Below are 19337 nucleotides of genomic sequence, written 5' to 3'. Positions count from 1 at the left end.
GTGACAATCCAGTATTTATATGGGCTTTTTTTCCTCAGCAGTAGCATCCCCTCAGGAGAGCAGTATGGCTTGCTCCGAACAGAGATACTGATGTAAAAGGGGTTGTGGTGCCCACCCCGACAGCCGCTCTGCTCAGCATGTGCCAGGCTGCTGCAGGTGTTGGATGTTCATACAAGGCTGTGGGAAGACTTTTCTTTTTCCCCCCTTTTGCAGTTGAACAGTGGAATTCTTCTATTCATCTCACAATTGATTCATGGCACACAGATCTTAGCACACGTCTGTAGGGATTCAGCATCTGACTAAACAGAAATATATCTTCTATTTTTAAACCCATTAGGAACAACAATGCAGTGACGGAGTTCGAAGCGGAGAAGTTAATATGTTGGCTCTTTGCTCAGAGTATTTAAGTGGCAGGTAAAATGGCCAATGCTTCAGCAGTCTCACAAGGTGCTTAGCTGAGGCTCCCACAGACATGCCAAAGACCAGCAACTGGACTTGGGGACCATCTTCCGAATCTCAGCAGGTGATAATATCCAAATGGGTGGTTTTGATGTTTTCCCTTTTTCATTTTCAGCCCCAAACTGACATGCATCATCTTTTCTCTGGGGCAGATCTTCATGGAGAAGCAGGAGTCAACTCTTTGGTTTCAACCATAAGAGTGAAGTCAGTGGCTGTGGAAAATGAGAGGGCTTGTGAGTCCATGTTTGAGGCAAGGATACACCAGGGAGATGCAGTGTAAATCACTGCATAGCTCAGGGTATATCTCTTTTGCAGGCAGGTCCTGTCCTGCCCAGCCAGATACTCCTGGTACTCCTGGATGCTGTGTGCCGATCCACTCTGGGTTGCAGTGTTCATCCCCCTTGTCTCTGCTTCTACGTGATCTACAACGTGCTCTGAAGGGTACATTGACTCTGCCACATGGGTTTCTCTCTGTTTCCTTGCTGGGGTTGTCAATTTCCATGCTTCATAAGTGCTGGTTTGTACCTCATTTTGGAGCAAAGCAGATAATTCACTTGCTGAGGACCCCAGGTGTGAAGCCAAAGAGCAGAGCCTGCCCAGATCGATACCCTGCAGCATGTGTGCATGCAAGTCGATGCACACTGCTTGGCTTGGGTAAGAAAAGCAATAGATACGCAGCCTCTTTGCTCAAGCTTGGACTGGTCTTTCCTGGAAAATGCAAAATGTTCCTTTTTCTAGAGCTTTGCAACAGGAACAAATGAAAGTAAGCATCCAGCTGATTTTCTCCTTGTACCCCAAGGTGAAGTTTGGGAAGGAAAAAAGCTAACCAGGCTTTTTTGCCAGCCCCTTGGTGTGTATGGGGTGGCCGTGTGCTTTGGGCACCAGCGTGTGCTGTGCTTGGAGCAAAGCTGATTGAGTTGAAATTCAGTCAATTCCTAATCTCAGGGTTAAATCAATATCAATAGTTTTAAAGTATGGGAGGGTCCATAGCATATGCATCGTGCTGGTTTCTTTTTGTGTTGGTAGCATCCAGCAAACTGAGCGAACATGGAGGAGAAAATTGAGAACAAGAAGGAACAGAGGAGGAAAGTACCAAATACCTTGGTGGGGGAAAAGGAAGCAAGAAGAGAGGAGGTAGTGTAAGGATAACAGTGAGAGAAACATCAACTCAATAAACATCTATCTTAGAGTACTTCTATCTTAGAGTAATAATTATATAATGATGACCTTGTGATGAGCTATTGCAGAACTCACAGGGATTTTTCAAGACTTGACGGCCTCTGAGCATGGAGAGACCTGTCAGCAGCTGAGAGAAAAGGCTTTGAAGAGTTGTGCGTTAGACTGGTACAGAAGAGGATGTGAGAAATGGTGACTCTTTCTTTGGGGCAGAGAACGGGACGCTGCCACTCTTATTCACTTCCTACCCATAAGATTAAGGCAAATACAGTTCTTGGTGGTAGTCAGTTCTGCCACAGGAGTGGCGTCATCCTTGAGAAGTGCTGCCTTGACAGCTGAAAATGCATTTAAGGAAGGGAACTCTCCAAAGGATGCTGTTCTGCACAGGGCACTCACACGGTCACCTTACTCCTCTTTGTCCATTGTTGGGTTGTCTGGAGGGAACTTATTGTCAGTTGGTCTCAGACAGAATTAAGGGAAACATAATGAGATCCAGTTAATAAAGAACAAAATAATGGGATATAATTAATATCAGTCAGGAAGGATTTAGGGAAAATGGGTCTTGTTCATCGAGTTTTAGTAGAAGCAGGTATCTGGGTAAATGTGATAAGGATTGTCAGGGTTTTGTCCTAGAACAACATGACCCTAAAAAATATGATAGTGACAAATAGATTAAAAACTTACTTCACATTTCATAAAGCAGTTGTTAAGGAAAAGACTCAATGGGAGGAGGATCTTTTGAAGGCCTGGTGCTATTCAGCATTTTCATTTCATTTGGGGCAAGCATGAGTTTAAACCTCGGTAAATTCACAGATGATATGCCCATTAGAAGGGTTGTAAATAGTATTGAGGGTGGGGAAGTTGTATAGACCTGTTGGGACTTTTTTCTCTCTCTCCAAGTAAAATGTGTTTTCTTACGTATTTCTCAATGTAATGTTCTACACGGTTGTACCAGCAGGGCAGACAGGGACTGCACAGTGTCCAGGTGAGGTGCAGTGCTGCACCAAGAGCTTACTGTGGTCTTGGGAGATGCAACCAGAAGCTGTGAAGATGAGAGTACAAGCTAATTTTTACCTCTGTACATGTTTTTGCGCTAAAACGCGGTCTCCGATTCTGCTGTGCACGTTCTCAAAAGGGCATTTAAAACCTGGGGAGGTCATTAAAAAGATTCAAGGGCAGGATTAAAAATGCCAGAGCATGAGAAACATAAAGAGCTCAGTCTGTTTAACTTGTCAGAAAAGATTGAGAGATGACTTGATTCTGTGCTGCAGAAGAGTTTTTATAGCCAGAACACAAAGCAGCCCTCGCAGTCGAGAAGGGCATTAAAAAACCTGATGGGTGAAAGCTGAAACCAGACGAAGTTAAGTCACATCTCTAAATGTCAGGTAGTAAAATAAACTGCACAGGCAAATGGCAGATACTTCATCTCTCGATATCTTCAAATTCAGAGTGGATGGCTTTTAGAAGATATTCTTAGGCCAAATGTAAATTGTTTGGCTGAACAGAGCAAAATCTAAGCGCCTGTCAACAGAGAACTTGGCAAAGTGTCTGCTGGTCCCTTCTGGTTCTTGGCATCTGCGAGGTGATGTGTATCTTCATCCTGGATATTTGAGCAAAAAATGTCTTCTTCCCAAGGTCATCCTGAAGCAGAACCTGCTCTTCAGCTGCACGTTGCACTGCAGGCCTGACTGGCTGCTTAACCTTTGCCATTTACTGCTTAATTGGAAAAGGCGCAGGGAATAAATCTGGAGACATGCAGAAAATGTCGATCAACTCTTACTTATTCCAGATACTGCTGAGAATTAAATTAAGACAAATGGTTTTGCCACAGCGCCCACATAGATGCCTATCATTTACCTTCTTAATATGCAAAGGTGTTGAAGCTCAGTATTTCAGGTAAGGGAGAAGGCGCAACCCCTACGCTGTGCTCCACATTGACCAGAAAAGGTTGCTAGTGGGTGACTTGTTGTTTGTGAAGTGTTTTCACTCTGCAGATGAGCAATGCATCTTTGTCCACATTCATTTCCTTTCTCTGCAGACCCTTTCCAGGTGCGGTGCTCCTCATCTGCCCTTCTCTCCCAACTGAAGGGGTTAAAACACTGTGTTTTTATTACGTGCTGATTACAGGTAAAGTTTAACCAAAGGGTTTGTATGAGTAGTTTAGGAACCTGTGTCCCATTTCTGATTGCATCTGTGGTGCTGGTGCTGATCTCTTATCCTCTTAGTCTCGACTCCATCCGCAGTGGTTTGGGAGCTTGCCTTTTTGGCAAAACAGGCTACTCCTCTCCTGTTCAAGGGAAACTTCTGGCAAAAAGAGGCTGGAGGGGAAAAAGGCTGGAGAAACCTTTCTCCAGAATAATGGGAGATGGTTTCTGAGATGCAAGAGCTGCTGTGCATCTCTGTCTGGAAGACGAGGGAGGAACAAAGGATTCTTGTCATCTCTTCCTGTCGTCATCTATTTCAGAGTTTCTCCATTATTTTTTTAATAAGAATATCCATGTCATAGCTGTAAAAGCAATGAGAAATACTAGAAAAGCACCCACTCGTAGAAAGCCAGCAGTACAAAGCTGTACATGGGGTGTTATAGCTGATCTTGCCCTGTGCCAGCGCAGTCATCTCCAGTGCAGGGCTCTGGTGCTGCCCATCCTCCATGGTGCCATCTTTCCTTGTCTTTGGGCCCTTCTGCTTTATGTCCTTAGCTTTGACTCAGGAGATGGCCAATAGAAGACGTCAAGTACCTTGGGTTGCTCTAAAGCCTTGCTCTGCCCCAACCCTCTTGTTTGTTGTCAGATGTGAATGCAGAGTCTTCTAAGTATGAATGTCTCATTAGATTGGGGAAATAAGAGATTTTTCTAAACAGATGTTGCATAGTTGGGCACCTGGGCATTTTTAATTTGTTTCCTACATTTATGTCATGTGCTGCTTTGACTCTGGTTGCATACCAAGGCTCTTTTAAGGACTAACCTAAAAGGTGCAGAAGGATGAGCGTTCTGAGAGTGCAGGTGTGACGGAGGGATGGACATTGATGGATGTAGAAGACTAAAAGATTGTTTGCGGAGGCGAATGTGAGGCAAATTAGATGGACCATAAAATCTTCATACGAGGCTGTGGGATGCTCTTTGAAGGGAACCTACAAACCCCAACAGAGGATCCAGCAATCAGGCATGTAGAAGGTGCGTCAAAGGCAACTGTTCTGCAGTAGTTGGGGAAATTGGTAAGGCCATTTCACAAGCTTTGCTTTTGTTGATGCCTGTATTGTTACTCTTGCCTGAAGGTTTGGATTTTGAAAGCACATTAAAAATGTGTTTTATGTTCGTGTAACTTCCTGATTTGTACAATGTGCTTCCTACATTGCTCTAGGCACACTAATAATACAAACTGTAGTTAATGTTAACCCAGAACATGCATATTCTATCCTTTCAGCCCATGGGGACGTGCATACACGTGCTGCACCATATGTGGGGACAGCAGCTGGTACAGAGCCCTGGGGCCAACACGTTTACCCAGTTGGAAACCTCGTAATACCAGAGGAAAAGGGACTTTATAGCTGTATTTATAACAGAATTTTTGTCTTGCATTTCAGAGTAGGTATAATTTGAGGAATAGAATAGAATAGAAAACGTTTCTGGTATCTTACCTGTTCACACCAAGATCTAAAGCAAAAGGCTCTGGGAGCAATAGTTTACTACCTTTTCTCCCCTTTTGTTCCTAGATGGGGATGGTCGAACATCTAAATAAAAGTATTTTAAGTCAAGCAGCTTGCTGCACAAATAACATTCTGTGTGGATTAGACAAGTTCTTACAAAAATCCTCATACTTCCAAAGCAGTTGGGAAAGAATCGTTTCTTTAACATTTGGGGATACTGAGTTCTCTAGATTCCGTAGCTGGGTCACTTCTTCTCCAGGGGTGGTAGTCAAAAAGCTGGTGGGTTTCTGAGAGTACTGTGGGTCAGAGGTTTTGTTGCCTGAGGTTTTGTCAACCTGAATCCAGGTTGATGGGGAGACATCTTTAAAGGATTTAGATAATTCTGCTTTGTTCAGATAACTTGTAGCAGATGTGTGTAAGGATGAATGCTGTATGTGGGATGGAATCTGGAGCTTCCTAACACCAGCTAAAGCAATTAATAGTAATGGTATTCATTACATATTCATTACATAACATGGTTTGTTCTGAGAAACAGACTGCTAGAGGTGGAGGATGAAAATAGCAGCTGTTAATTTCAGAGGGCTGAGCCTCTGAAGACTGTACCCAGGAGGAACCAGAACCTCCTGAGTTCCCTTTGCGCCGTGTCTGAGGGCGAGTACGGAGGGGAATAGTCCTCTCCAGGGTTTTCCACTGGTGCCTTTCCAGGTGCCATCAGGGAACATTTTGGCCATGCTCAACCATTCCCCTATAGCCCATCTGGGAGGGCTTCTGCCTTCCCACCACCTCTGGTGCTGCCTGGCCTTTTTCTTTCCTCTGCTCCCTTGATGCTCACCAGGACTTGTGGCTCTTTACTGCTCTGCACAGTCTGAGCAGCAACATGGGATTTGGGAAATGTTTTGAGGTCTGGCCAGGCTGTATACCTTGGCTGTGCCCATGGTTACTGCTGTTCCCAAGCTGGGTAGCTCCTTGTACAGCCTTTGTGCCTGCATCCACCTGCACTCAGTGTGTAATTCATTGGTACAAATGGTTTGAGTAGGTAGGGCAGTGTGTATGTTTTGAGTATCTGCTTGCCACTGCAAAAGGCTCTGGGAGCAATATCTACCTGCCTTTTCTCCCCTTTTGTTCCTAGATGGGGATGGTCGAAGACTCAAAGGAGCCATCCAGAGGAGCACAGAAACTGGGCTGGCTGTGGAAATGCCCAGCCGGACCGTCCGTCAAGCCAGCCATGAGTCCATTGAGGACAGCATGAACAGCTATGGATCAGAGGGAAAGTAAGTCATCGAAAGGGAGCTGGGTAATCACTTCTGGGTCTCACTGTTCCTCTTATACCTATTAATTTTCCTCCAGCATGATAGATGATGTGTTTTGCTGACTTGCCTATGCTGCAGGTGTACTGCCCATTCAATTAGAGCAGGTCTTTCTGCCTGCATAGCTGTTTATATACATTTTTTAGTGTCCTCATTATTCTGAGCTGAAGCAGATACCCATTACTTTTAACTGCTTTGCCTTTAGAAGAATAATTCAGGATGAATAGCTGAGGCTCATTACTGGTAATAAATTACAAGCCAGTAGTTTTTAATATTGCACAATAGTTGTCCATCTCCCCTGTGTCAAAATAAGCTTTTGGTTTGGGGGGAAGGGTGTGCCAAGGTCATGAGAAGGATGCAAGTAGCAAAATTATCATTCTGATATCGAAAAATATATTTAGAAGCCTATGTATACTTCTGGTAGCAAACCTTTTGTTTCTTCTCAGTTAGTGTCATAAAATAATGTATTTAGAAAAGGCTTTTGACCCTGTGATAAGTTCTAACTCACTTTGTTGCCTTGAGACTTTATACCAGAATGTAAAGGAGGGGATCTTTAGGCCAGAACTTTGGGGACTGACTTGTCTCCAATTCTTGTTTTTGTATTTCCATTACTTGCAGCCATTTCTGGAGATTATAATGATTTTATTAAGATGACCATTCATGGGAATCTTTGGAGGCAAACCCCCCTCAGTATTTAAAAAAGGAGGTAATATATCCTACCAGATTCCATGCTTCTAGGTATAAGGCCAGAATGTTTGCATACCTAAAATGTGCTCTGTTTAAGCCAAATACCACACTTGGCATTGCTCTGTACACTCTCTCTAGTCTCTTGTGATATTTCAAGTACACTGTACTGCGAAAATGCTGAGATAGTCCAAAGATGCTCTCAATTAATGTGATTCTGGTGTTAAATAAGTAACAGGCTGTAAATTAAGAGAGACTTTCTTTAGCTTTAGAAGTAGGCTAATCCTGGAAAGGCATCATAGATCTGTGCTGAAGGTTGGAAATAGTAATGAGGCACAGGCTGTGATAGCAGCCTTGTCACTCCAAAGCTGTGATGTACCTTATCTCTTCCGTGAGCTGCTGTCTCCAGGGAAATATTCCTGCTACACCAGCACAGTCCTGTGGCTTGGAGTTCTGCCTCCGCTACAAGATGGAGAGGATTAGTGATTAAGTTCAGTCCCTTGGCAATGCAGGGCAAGAATCTGCTTTCATGCAGAGTAGAATTCCTTCCTTTTTGTATTTGCATAGCTTACCCTCCTGGGAAGGGGTATAATTCTCTGAAAGGTCTATCATTGTCCTATCATTGCATACACTGGCTACTTTCATTGGGCTTTCCTGGAAAGAGAATATTTCTGCCAACAAAATACAACACCCTTACAAGTGCTGTTTTACCCTGAAGGCAGGCGGCACGTAGCTATCAGCTCAACAAGGAAAGGAAAATCCTGTCTTGCAATCCAAATGTCTGTATTAGAACAAGTCCAATTGGTATTCCAGCCTTGAATGCTGCTGGAATATCTTTGTCAGCCCTTCTGCCAGGGATGGGATGGTTTCTCCTCTTACTTCTCAGAAAAGTGTGATTAAGTGGTTCCTGGACACTTTGTTCCTAGGTGGGAGAATTGATCTCTTCTGGAAAACAGCTGGGAATTGCAGTTATCTGTCTTGAGCCATAAGTGATAAGCAAACAGAGCTGAGAGTACAAAGAGCTGAGAGGGCTCTTTTCTCTTGAAACGTGGTGGGAGGGGAGTTTCTCTGCTTTCTTTTCCTGCAGCAAAGAAAGGAATTGTTTGGGGAATAGCTTTGAGGGATAGAAATGTATTCTTCTAAATCAGCTTCCTCTTGACCTCTCTCATTTACTGTAGCTCTGTTCCCAGGGAGGCAAAATGAAGATTCGGATGACTGTGTTAGCTGTGGCAAGTTTATTTTCTTTTTAATGCTGCGTTTCTTACTGCTGCAGATACCCCATAGGTCAGAGACAGTTTTCACCAGTGACTGTCAAAAACCTAGGTTTCAGCAAGGCAAGGTTGCCCTAATTCTTCCTGCCCATGAATCTCTTCGCTGTGCTCACACAGGGAAGAAAATGGATTCAAAACCTCATCTTCCAAGAGGGCTTGTTTCTCGACGTCCGTATGTTTTCATAATCCTTTTCAATTTAAGGACTAAAAGGACAACTTCCAAAGGTGGCACACTGACATGATCAAAGATTTGGTGAAACTTTGCTGCAGAATGCCTGAGTACCTGCTCTCAGTAATACAAATATGCTTTTAAAAAGCGATGCTGGCTGACTGCTTTCATGTTTGTTGCTACAGCCGCTCTGTGCCGGTGCAAACTACCGCACTCAGAGAATGTTTTGTAGTGTGTGATTTTGAGGAATGCTGCTTTTCATGTGAACACCACCAGAGTGCATGAAATCCAGTTGTTTTTTCTTCTTTTTATGGAGAAGCTTATTATGTAGGGATATACTTCTCAGACATGCTAGGCCCTCCTTCAACAATATGCGGCCTTTAGGTTTTCACCTGAAGATGAAGTGCCCTGAAGAGTAGCTGGTCTAACAGATGGATGTCCCAGAATTAATACAATAAACCTCAATGTGAGAATTTATAGAAGGGAAAGGCTATATTTATGCTAAACACAGCTGTTCTAAGTCATTCATGCTTCTAGGCGTCACTCACTTGTTCTCTCGCTGCCCCAAGCAGTGCTGAAGCCAGGCTTGGTTTGTGCGCTGCAGGAAGGACCAGGGGATCCCATCTGTCAAGCCCTCACTATGTCTTCTGAGTTGTTCTTTACAGCAGACAGGCTCTTGGACTTGTTTTTGGTTGGTTGGTTGATTGGTTTGGGGTTATTTTTTACCTTTTCTAGGACTGCCTGTTATTATGGAGTGATCTTTCACCATGGGGTCTTGCTCTTTTTGATCTCCATAGATCTTGAGTAGTGCTGTTATCTTCTTGTTTCCTTGTTTGGGGGATCTTTATGGCTACAGCCTGCCTTCAGATAGGCTATGGAAGTGATGTGCTCTCTAACCTTGTTCTCCTCCTGTTGTTGGAGGACAAGTCTGCTGCTGACAGGTTGGTTGTTTCGCACACATGGATGTTTCCATTCATAATTCATCCAGACCAATCGTAGCACTGGTTACAAATCTCTACAGCAGTGAGTATTTTCTTCTATGTATGTACTTAAAAATCTGCATGGGAGGACAGTTACCCAAGTGCCTACCAGGACACCAAGAACATTGCAAGGATAAAATTCTGAATATAGGAATAACTTGCCAACATACCCCTGAGATTCAGCAGAGATTTCCAACTCCATCCTGGCTAAAGCATGACCTACGTCTTGTTTTGGCTGGGTTTTGCTGCAGCTGCACAAGGCTGTACCACATTCAGAAAGCAGTAGATTCTGGACTTGTGCGTAACTTACTCCTGCCAACCTCTTTTCTTTCTGAAAATGGAGCAGAAGACAAAAATGGACCTGGAACAAAAGACTGCTAGCTACCATAGGCCCTAGTAAGTGGTACTCGTTGGCTTTTTTATTCTCACTGGCTACTGCAGAGATAATTAAGTTATGGAGAGCTAAGGTGATTTTTACCTTAGAAAAGCACAGCAGGTGATGACTAGCAAAGACTTAAAGGATTGTTGCATTATCTGAGATGAGTCTGCCTGTCCACCAAGCAAGCATCTTCTTGTTAGCCATATCATTTCTCCCATCGTGAGGGCAGCATCAGCCTGAACCCACCACTGTGAGGAGCGCAGGAGCAGAACTCAGCTTGGCACGTGTGCTGCCGGCACGAGCATCTCATGCCTCTTGGCTTTGTTCTGCCTTGTGCTGTTTCTGCAAGCTACAGCGTGTACCAGTTCTCCCATGTGTGCACACAGGGCTGATGTGAACCAGTGGTGGGACTTGGGCAGGTAGCTCTCCCAGCCTTTCTCTACTTCACTGTGGAGCAATCACAAAAAGGAAGCTGGAGAAAATATTGGCCTGGCTTGTGATCATATGGCTATGTGAAATTTTGCTTTCACCAAAAATTATCTATTGTCAATCAAGAGTTACCAAAAGACCTGATTCTTAAACACACCATTCAAGAGATCTATGTTGTAGCTACTCACTGAATGCCTCTTTTTTTGGTATCCAAAACCAAGGGACTTCTAGACTCTTTTATAGCAAATTGTCCTTAGGGCTCTCCTTTTATCCAAGTCCTTTTAAAAATGCAATGAAATGTGTGATTAATACAGTTCAGGCTATAAGGAGCCTTTTGAGATGGAAACTGGAAAGGACGTGGGGATTGTTTCTGTAATACACCAAGAAATTAGTCAACCTGTTCAGCAACAGCACATCCTCTTGGGCTGTTAAGCTTGACCAGCACCGCTTGGAAAGGATGCGACCTTGAGAGCTGTAGTTACAGCACTAAATAGAGTGAATCCCACCTTCAGCAGCCTCTTGGGAAGAGGCAGAATAGCTCCCTGAAGGCAGGTAGCTATTTTTTATTCAGTATGTCTGAGATGAGTAGTGATTGCTAAATATGGAGCCGGCCTGGTAAGGTGGGGAAGGGAGTGGGGGAGGTCTTAGTACATCATTGACTGCATAGTTTTTATAGCACTGTTTAGGTGGCAGAATTCATAAAGCAGAAGGAATGGGATACAGGAGTGGAGTACAATGCACATAAGTGCACCTAAGACAGCCTGTCACAGTGCTAAAAATGTTATGGAAAGTGGAGTGGTCTTGAGAGAAGCAGAGCTTGTTGAGCAGCAGGGGTGGGGTATTGCTTATGTGTGTGTGGGGGGTTAGGCTGGGTTTGGATCCTGCAGGGATAGATGCTCATAGAAAACCTTTCCAGCCAAAGCGAAGGCTCCTGGCAGCATCCACATCGTCTTTGACAGGGTGAGGGGCTGTGTGCGCCTGACAGTGCAGGTAGATACGTATTGCATTAATAATTCCTCGTGTGCACCATAAATATTTTAGATAAGAGCAATAGACATTAAGCAGTTCTGCCTTCTTCCTCCTTAGCTGATAGATATCTACTTGGCTTCTGCCTGTAAGATGTGATTTAAAAGACTTTAACATGCAATATGGATGAGTGTGATTGTTACACAGTACATTACTGCTCCCTGAAATTGGAGTTCTGATGGGGTTTTTTATCCTCAGATAAAATAACTCTCAAATATGTTATCAGTCTTGGAGGAGATTTCCCCCTCCCCCTTTCTTGTGGCTGAAGAAAGTTTGTGTTGCTGGCCCTGTTTTTTAAAGACAGAGCTGGAGATCTTAGCTATGCATTACATGTAGACATACAGCACATTTGTTAGTTGAGCTGTGCAAGTCAATGAGGTTCAGTTGCATGGCTGTGTTTAGGCAACTTGCTTATTAATTGCAACTTTTTGCCCTAAGATGACAGGAAAAAAAAAGTCTTAGGAAATATTCATGAGAATAGAACAGTAATTTCTGATCCTTGGGCCCAGACACATCCCATGTACATACTAGAGACAGCGGAACACCTCTTTAAGAGTGTGTATTGCTTCTAAGGACTTTTGAGTTGATGGTGAATGGGCGGTTGTGTGGATAGTGTGAATAAATCCATGAAAAGCACAAGACAAAATGTTACCTTCTGAAAATAGCTGTTCTCTGGGGGTGAAGCTGTGTCGAAGCTGTCTGGCTTCACCACTACCCCACCTGGCTGAACCCACGGCAGCGGAGCAGTGCAGCTCTGCAGAGGCCAAGGTGTGCAAGTGTAGTAGAGAGGCAGTGATGGGGGTTTGGTTCAAGGGGGAGGACACAAAGTCTTCTCATAATACCCCTTCTCTTGACAGAAGGGTGTTACACCCAGCCTGTGAAAGGAGCAGATGAATGCCTCGCTCTGCATTTCTTCTGTGCAGACATAGCAGCCAGTGTGTGGCCGTTACAAGTTGGTACAGCTGAGACCAGTCCCAAAGTCGTGTAAGACAGAAGTAAAAAGTACTGTATCAAGGGCAAAAGAAAGGAAATACGCTGCTCTGTGCTTCAAACTCATAACTCACAAGTGGTGTTTGAGGATTGATGTGCATAGAGGAGGGACTATAAAAAGATTTAGAAGGAAAAAGTAAAGCAAAGCACAGGAATACGTTCTCCAGGGAGGGATTATAAGAACAGGTTAGACAAGCAGCTATCACAAATGATGTAAATGAGGCTGCTCTGGCCTTGGGACCGAGGTGTGGACTGGGTGACCTGTGGAGATGTTGCCTTACCATATTTCCTTTGAGTTTTGCAAGGTTTTGACAAGCCGATTCTGCAGACACTTGCAGCAGCATAATGGTATATACCTGACATACAGATCCCAGAAGCAATTTAAAAATAGATTTAGAAAAGAGGTCAGTCAAATTCTGCATGGACAGGAAAAGAAATTAATGATACATTTTCCCTAAATGTGTCTGTGCTCTTACATGCTCTGCATGCTAATGTGCAGTGAATGGCGGGTGAGCAGAGCCACATATGCGGTACGAGAGGGATCAGCACAGGAGCTCTGACTGTTCTTTATACCATTTTGTATTGAAATCAGCATTGTCCATTTAAGCATTCAAATCCTCATTGGTTTACAGGCAAACTTTGAAAAGCTAGTTCTCCATCTGAATATATATGTAGAGCAGCAGCAATCGTGCAGTGAAAGAAGCAACTGCATGATGCTTTGTATGTGAAGAGGAAGGGCACAGATCTTTGCAGCGGGTGCATCAGGAAATGCTGCTACCTGGAAAGAGCAGAGAAGCAATCAGCTGGCAAAGAGCCTTTAAGCCACTCTTAAATTACACTACAGAGGACAGATTTCATCTGCCCTGACCTACAGCGTGCAACGCAGGAGCACAGTCTTCAGAGACTGCTGCACCGATTTCCTGAGTAATCAGGATTATGAATGTTGTGTTTAAAAGAAGAACATCTAGGCAATCTCAGCCCCAGTTTGAGTACACAGTTCCTGAGATTGATTGAACACAGGTTTTATTCTGCATATAGACGTGCCACGAGAGAAATAAATAGTTTATGCAACCACCTTTTCCCTAATGCCGGGAATGGTGATCGGGAACACATTCGGCATGGGGATTGCTCCCGAGCATTGCCTGCGGAGCCCGGCGCTGGGCTCAGCCTCCGGCAGGTGTCTGCAGGACCTTGTCTCCCTCTCGCGGGTGTCCACACGACTGCAGCAGGAGCTGTCCCCAGCGTCCCGCGGTGTGTCCAGCCGGCGATGCTCCGGCACGGCCTGGAGGTGTCTGTGCTGCTGCGCCGGGGAACTGCTTGGGCTTAGAAATGACAGCTTTATCCACGTGTGCCAAATGGGGTTTGCAGCCTGTGCTGAGCCTTGAGGTGGAGCTGGTACCTGTGCAGGCAAAATTAGTGTTCCTGTGGGTTTCTGCTGATGCTGCACTGCGTTGGTGCGGGCTCAGAGACCCCGCATCAATAGTATCCAGAGTGCTGTCCTGCTGCTGCCCATGCTCTGCCTCCCTACCTACAGCCTAGGGCCATGGTCTGCAGGTCCTCCAGCAAAATGTCCTTCATTTGCCCTTGACACCCTGGAGGCATCAGCGACCTCCTTGTGCTTTCAGGTCAATAACAGACTAACATTCGACTTGCAACCACTTCCACAGCAAAACCTGTAATCTTTAACTTCATTAAAATCGTTCTTATTCCGCTGTGGCAAAGCAGAGCCTGTGAATCCTGATTAGTGAAAGCAGAAGGCCAGGGAAGAGATAATTAATTTCTCTTTGCTATTCAAAAGGCTGCGCTGCCCTGGCTCAGTGGAGGATTTGTGCCCTTTAGACAAAAGGCTGACAAGTGTCACTTGTTAATCTTCTCTGTGTGCAGCTGCTTGTCAGGATGAGATGGTCCTGCTGCAGCCCTGGTCCCCAGGGCACTGCTGGTTATGACAGTTGCTATTTGCAAGTCAGCTGCAAAATGCTCCCTCTTTATTTCTCCAGCTATTTTTAACGCTGCTTTTTAGATTGCAGTAAAACAAAAGACATCTCGTATTGGTGATAACCAGGTTGTAGCGATTTCTACCCTTAAGGGAGAGGCGTGTTTGGTGATGGGAGGAGAAGGGCTTTCCAGTGCACGTGAAACCCGTCTTCTGGCTGTCACCCAAAGCAGAGCCACCACTGTTACCTGCAGCGGATCCCTTTGGGAGCACGTCTCTCTGCCAGCACTTCCAGCATGTGGTGGTTCAGCAGGAGAGCTGGAAGCAGGTGAGAAGCAGCTCGGTTTCTTCAGAGGTCAGGCAGGAAAAGTGCTGAGCGTGCAGCATGTGGCAGAGCAGCAGGGGAGAGCTCTTGGGAGCACCAGGGCTGTGCTTAAAGAGCTGAAAGAATACGTAGTGTTCCCTGGAGCTCTGTTCCTCCCTGCTTCAGCTGCCGGAGAAGCAAGTGAGTGAATGGGGAAGGTCTGTCCCACCGATCTCATAATCGCACAGTAAGCAGCCCCCTCACCTCAGCATCCCGGCTCCTCGCTGAGCAGTTGACAGACAGAGCTCACTGAGCTGGATATGAGCATCCTAAATTTAGTCGATGCAGCTAAATGGTTCCTGCTGGTTTTAATTTACATTCATGCTAAATTTCTGCAGCTTTATTTTCCCCTCCCCTGTCCTCTCAAGGGAGAAGCAATGGCTTTCTTGGAGGTAGCTTATGATTTTTCCAGACAGAAATTGTTTCCATTCCAGGGTTATTGGCAATACCCAAATATATGTCCAGGAATTGGTCAAAGCCAAGGAGCCTGATGTAGAGCTGCTGCTTCTAATGTCTAATAAAGCAATACTGCAAAAGGTCAGCAACGTTGCAGCCAGTCCCACCAGCTAATGGCATAATCTGTTGAAGAATTAATTCCCTTTCCAGTCAAATATAACAACAATTGGAAACATTAACTGTCTAACCTAATACTGAGTCTCACATGGTGCTAGTAAACCTGTTAACTGAGGCTGTTACCCAAATTGCCAGAGTCCTGACCTTGGCCTGTGTTTCTAAGTGGGATTTTGCCATTCCTCTGGGTATCAGCCTCAGTGCTATAAGGCAGCAGCAGCTCAACTGCTGTCCTTGTGAGGGTCCGTGCTCATGGCACAGCCTGGTGCCCTTGCAACAGTGTCCTGCCTTCTCGCTGCAATTGGCACTGAGGAGCGTTCATCATTTCAAGGTCATCCCAAGCCCTCCGGCTTCTGACTCTTGTGTGGAGATAACAGCATTTGCTTTGCTGTAAACGCTTCCAGTTGCTGTTGGTTTACCTTTGGCCCATCAGCTCTTGTTCTTCTGCTTTTTAAATGCTGTTCTTCATGCTCTCCTGTGATTTTGCTCGATATCATTGATGTAGGCTGCAGCATGGGCTGCTCCATTAGCAGCCAGTTTCATCCTGAGCTGTCCCAGCTGTTGCAGAGCCTTTGCTAGTGGTGTTCCCAAAGGAGGGGTGAGCTGGTGTGTGGGAGCCGGGTGGTTTCTCTCCCTGCACATATGAAGCGCAGACAAATACTTGGCATCAGCCTTGACACGATTCTCTCCCCAGCAGGTTTGGGAATTATTTTGAGTATTCAGGGGCCAGAAGGGTGTCTCTTTGCTGTCCTACAGCAAGTGGAGTTTCTGTGGGTGGCTTTCTCACAGCTTTGTGTCCCCGCTGCAGTAACATGGCTGGACTTCACCCTGGAGAGGGATTGCTCCGAGGCGTGGGTCTATGCTGTCGGCTCCCACAGCACTAATCTTCGCTCAGTCCTGGGCCTTTCCCTCCACCATCCTGGTCCTTGGCATCTTGTTAATGAGGCCGAGCATCTGTTTTGAGCACAGCAGTGAACATTCCCTGAACAGTTGTGAGTTGTCTTACCAGCTTGTTATTTACGTGCTCGTTCAGGTCACGTACTCCCCAGGGTAGGAGTGAGACCCAAGCTCAGCACATTTATCTTCCATGAGTTGAGGAGAATAAGGAAAACGTTTACCTTCTGACTGATGGTCCATTCATCTCCTGCTGAACCTTCTGTCTTTCTCTGTCAGGTCTCCTTTTTCTTGAACTATTTTGGGTTCTCTAAGCACTAGTTTTCATCCTTTTTTGACTCTCTTTGGGCAGCTCAAAGCACCTGAGCCAGCAGGCTCAAGGAATCTTGCTGGTCTTTGTGTGCACTGGGACACGCTTCTTCTCTCCTTGTATGGGCAAATCATGAGCCTGATAAAGCCCATCTGGCTCTGGGCTCCCCCTTCCCTGCTTTCCCCATCACATGTCCCTGTCCCTGCAGATTTATGAGCCTTGGGGGTGTCTCTGTCTGTGCACAGTCTGTCAATGGGAGCCTGGCTACAAATCCAGCACCTCTGCCCTGGTCCGGTGCTCAGGGCGCTGCTCCTCAGCAAGGGGTGGGACCACCACTGGGCTGGCAGGAACAGGGAGCAGAGCAGGGCCCCGCACTGCCTCTGCCCCCAGGATGGACAGTGGCACTGGGGATGTGCCTTGTGCCCCTGAGGAGTTGGTGGCACTGAAAACTGAGAAAAATCTAAAGCCTTTTGCATAATTAATGCCAATTATAAATCCTGCTGTTTCTGTTGTATCTCAAAATATCACCTGGAGTGTTTGTGCAAACACTGGATGCAGGGTGAAAAAACACCAAACTGGGAAAAAATCCACCCAGTGCAGAGCCTGGCTTCCAGCATGCCAAGACACCCTCCTCCTTCCTCCCTTTTCACAAAGGTGACATTTATAAAGAGCTCAAGGGCAGGTTTTTCCATGCTGATGGCTCAGCAGCTCCCTGTGTAGCAGCGATAACCAGGTTTCTCAAAGAGCCAGGTCAGCACAGAGGGGAGGTGCAGTGCTCCGTGGAAAACTCTGGCCCTTTTATTCAGTGCCCCTGTCTCAGCGAGCTGAACCTGTCACTAGGACATGTGTCCTCTTCAGTCCCATGCGTGCTGAGATGCTGAGGTGTGTGCTGGCTTCCTTATTCCTCCTCTGGATAAATAAATATTACTATGGGGCTGAGACCAGGTCTGCAAATAGCTAATGAGACCTGAAATCCCAACCTGAAATTAACACTCTTCGGGCTGAATAGGCTTTTAAAATAATGTCTTTTTTAAAAATGTCTTTTAAATGTAATTGGCTTGTAGGGGGGAATCAATGAATATTTGTGGCTGACTCAGTCTGCGTGAGAGCCCCCCCCGCAGGCAGGGTTCCTCTGGCTTCACTTGTACCCGACACTCAGCCTCCTCACAGCATCTTTTCTAAGAAACGAGTTTGGGAGAGCAGAGAGGTGTATGATTAAGTGAGTAATTGTCCCCCTGCAAGGACATTTGGAGTCCTTGAAGTGCAGGAGGTTTGTAATTGTGTCTGACTTCACAGTGCAGCAGCTTCCAAGAGGCTGAGTGAACCCTGGTTTAGTAGCGTGGGTACCCCAGCACAAAGCTCCTGACGTGTTTCAGCAGCACTGTCGTGGTTTGGCAAACGCCTGCAGGACAAATATAGGTGTCAAATGGTGACCTCACACCTCTTCTTTACTATTCACAGCAAGTTTCCCCACAACCTTGGAAACAGCTGCGTAAATTAGGCTACAAGTGGGTAAACCTTGGTTTGTATCAGTGTAGCACAGGGTTTGACCCTTTTGTGTTGCTTCACCCATGTCCAAGTGCAGTGACCAGCACCTATAGCTGTGCCATAGGCCAGCCTCAAGTGCCTGTGACTAGATTTGGAGGCTCTGTCTCCTCAGCAGCTTTTGCTTTGCTGCAGCGAGTGCAGCAGAGTCGTTGCTGGTGTCTGGGAGTGTTGTCCCTTTAGCCTTGCACCAGTGTGCAGGTCCTCATCGTGATTGCTTCAGGCCCGGTCATGGAAGCAGGTATGAAGACCACATAGTGGATGTGATGGATGCTTCTGGTGTTGAGCAGTAGGAAATAGGGTCCTCTGGTCAAGAAGGAGACGCATTGTTCTTTGTGTTTCGATAAATAAATAGGGAATTGAGTCCCAGGAGTATGGATGCTAGCTCATCTCACTTTTAACTACTGTTCTAGATGCATTATTTCCTCCTCAGAAATGAGGATTGGGAAGGGACAGCTGCCAAGAGAGATCCAATAAGCTATGCTAGGAAGCTGCTTGGATTACAGTGCTACCTGGAAGAGGTGACAGGCTTCATATGAGCCTGGCATGGCAGAGATTTTCCTTATAGACAATTAGTTATAGTTAAACAAGTATTAACCAGCTGGCAACTGCAACCATTACTGGGGGTTTTTTTTGTAAAAGGAAAGGGATTTTAAATGCATTCCATGTAGCTAAACTGCCTGTAAATCGGTGAGTTTTGCAAGGGAAAAAGGCTTCTGTAGATGTCATTCATTTCAGAGATATATTAAATCTGGTTCTTTAGTTACTGGGTTGCTTAAAAATGCAAATTAACCACTTGCCAAAATCAATCTCTTTTGCAGCTTGAATTTCAGTGGAGTCCATCTGGCATCTGCTGGGCAGTTTAGTGACTTCCTGGGCAGCATGGGCCCCGCACAGTTTGTTGGGCGTCAGACCTTGGCCACCACCTCGATGGGTAAGGAACAAAAAGATGTAGGTGGCTTTAATGTAATCTTCAACAGACTGCTCCTACGAGCCACCTAATAACATGTCCAGCAGCTGCTGATCTACCACCCTCCCTCTCTGTTTCTCTGTTAAATCAAATAAGCTTGGCTGAAAGGTTTTGCTGATAGCTGCAAATGCAACGTTAGTAGGAGAGCACTAGCTTTGTGCTTTCTTCCATCAGATCTGAAAGGCATAGACTAGGTAAAACCAGCTACAATCCTGAAAATGCATCCTGTGCATCT

The 19337-nt window shown here is 45.6% G+C and overlaps 1 protein-coding gene across 2 annotated transcripts in view; it reads left to right on the top strand.

Annotated features, from left to right (window-relative positions):
* Positions 1-19337, top strand: part of RIMS4 (regulating synaptic membrane exocytosis 4) — a 57900-nt gene that overhangs the window by 27377 nt on the left and 11186 nt on the right. The window contains exons 1-3 of one of the 2 annotated variants that reach the window (XM_030503029.1): positions 1917-4808; positions 6411-6552; positions 18954-19066. In XM_030503029.1, coding sequence (XP_030358889.1) covers positions 4715-4808; positions 6411-6552; positions 18954-19066 — 349 coding nt within the window. In that variant the 5' untranslated portion in view covers positions 1917-4714. Of the gene's footprint in view, positions 1-1916; positions 4809-6410; positions 6553-18953; positions 19067-19337 lie in introns of those variants that run through there. The other variant, XM_030503028.1, reaches the window with a different exon arrangement.

The sequence above is a fragment of the Strigops habroptila genome, chromosome 13 (assembly GCF_004027225.2).
Source record: "Strigops habroptila isolate Jane chromosome 13, bStrHab1.2.pri, whole genome shotgun sequence".
NCBI lineage: Eukaryota > Metazoa > Chordata > Aves > Psittaciformes > Psittacidae > Strigops > Strigops habroptila.
Note: the sequence above shows the minus strand (reverse complement) of the source record. Positions and strands in the feature narration are given on the sequence as shown.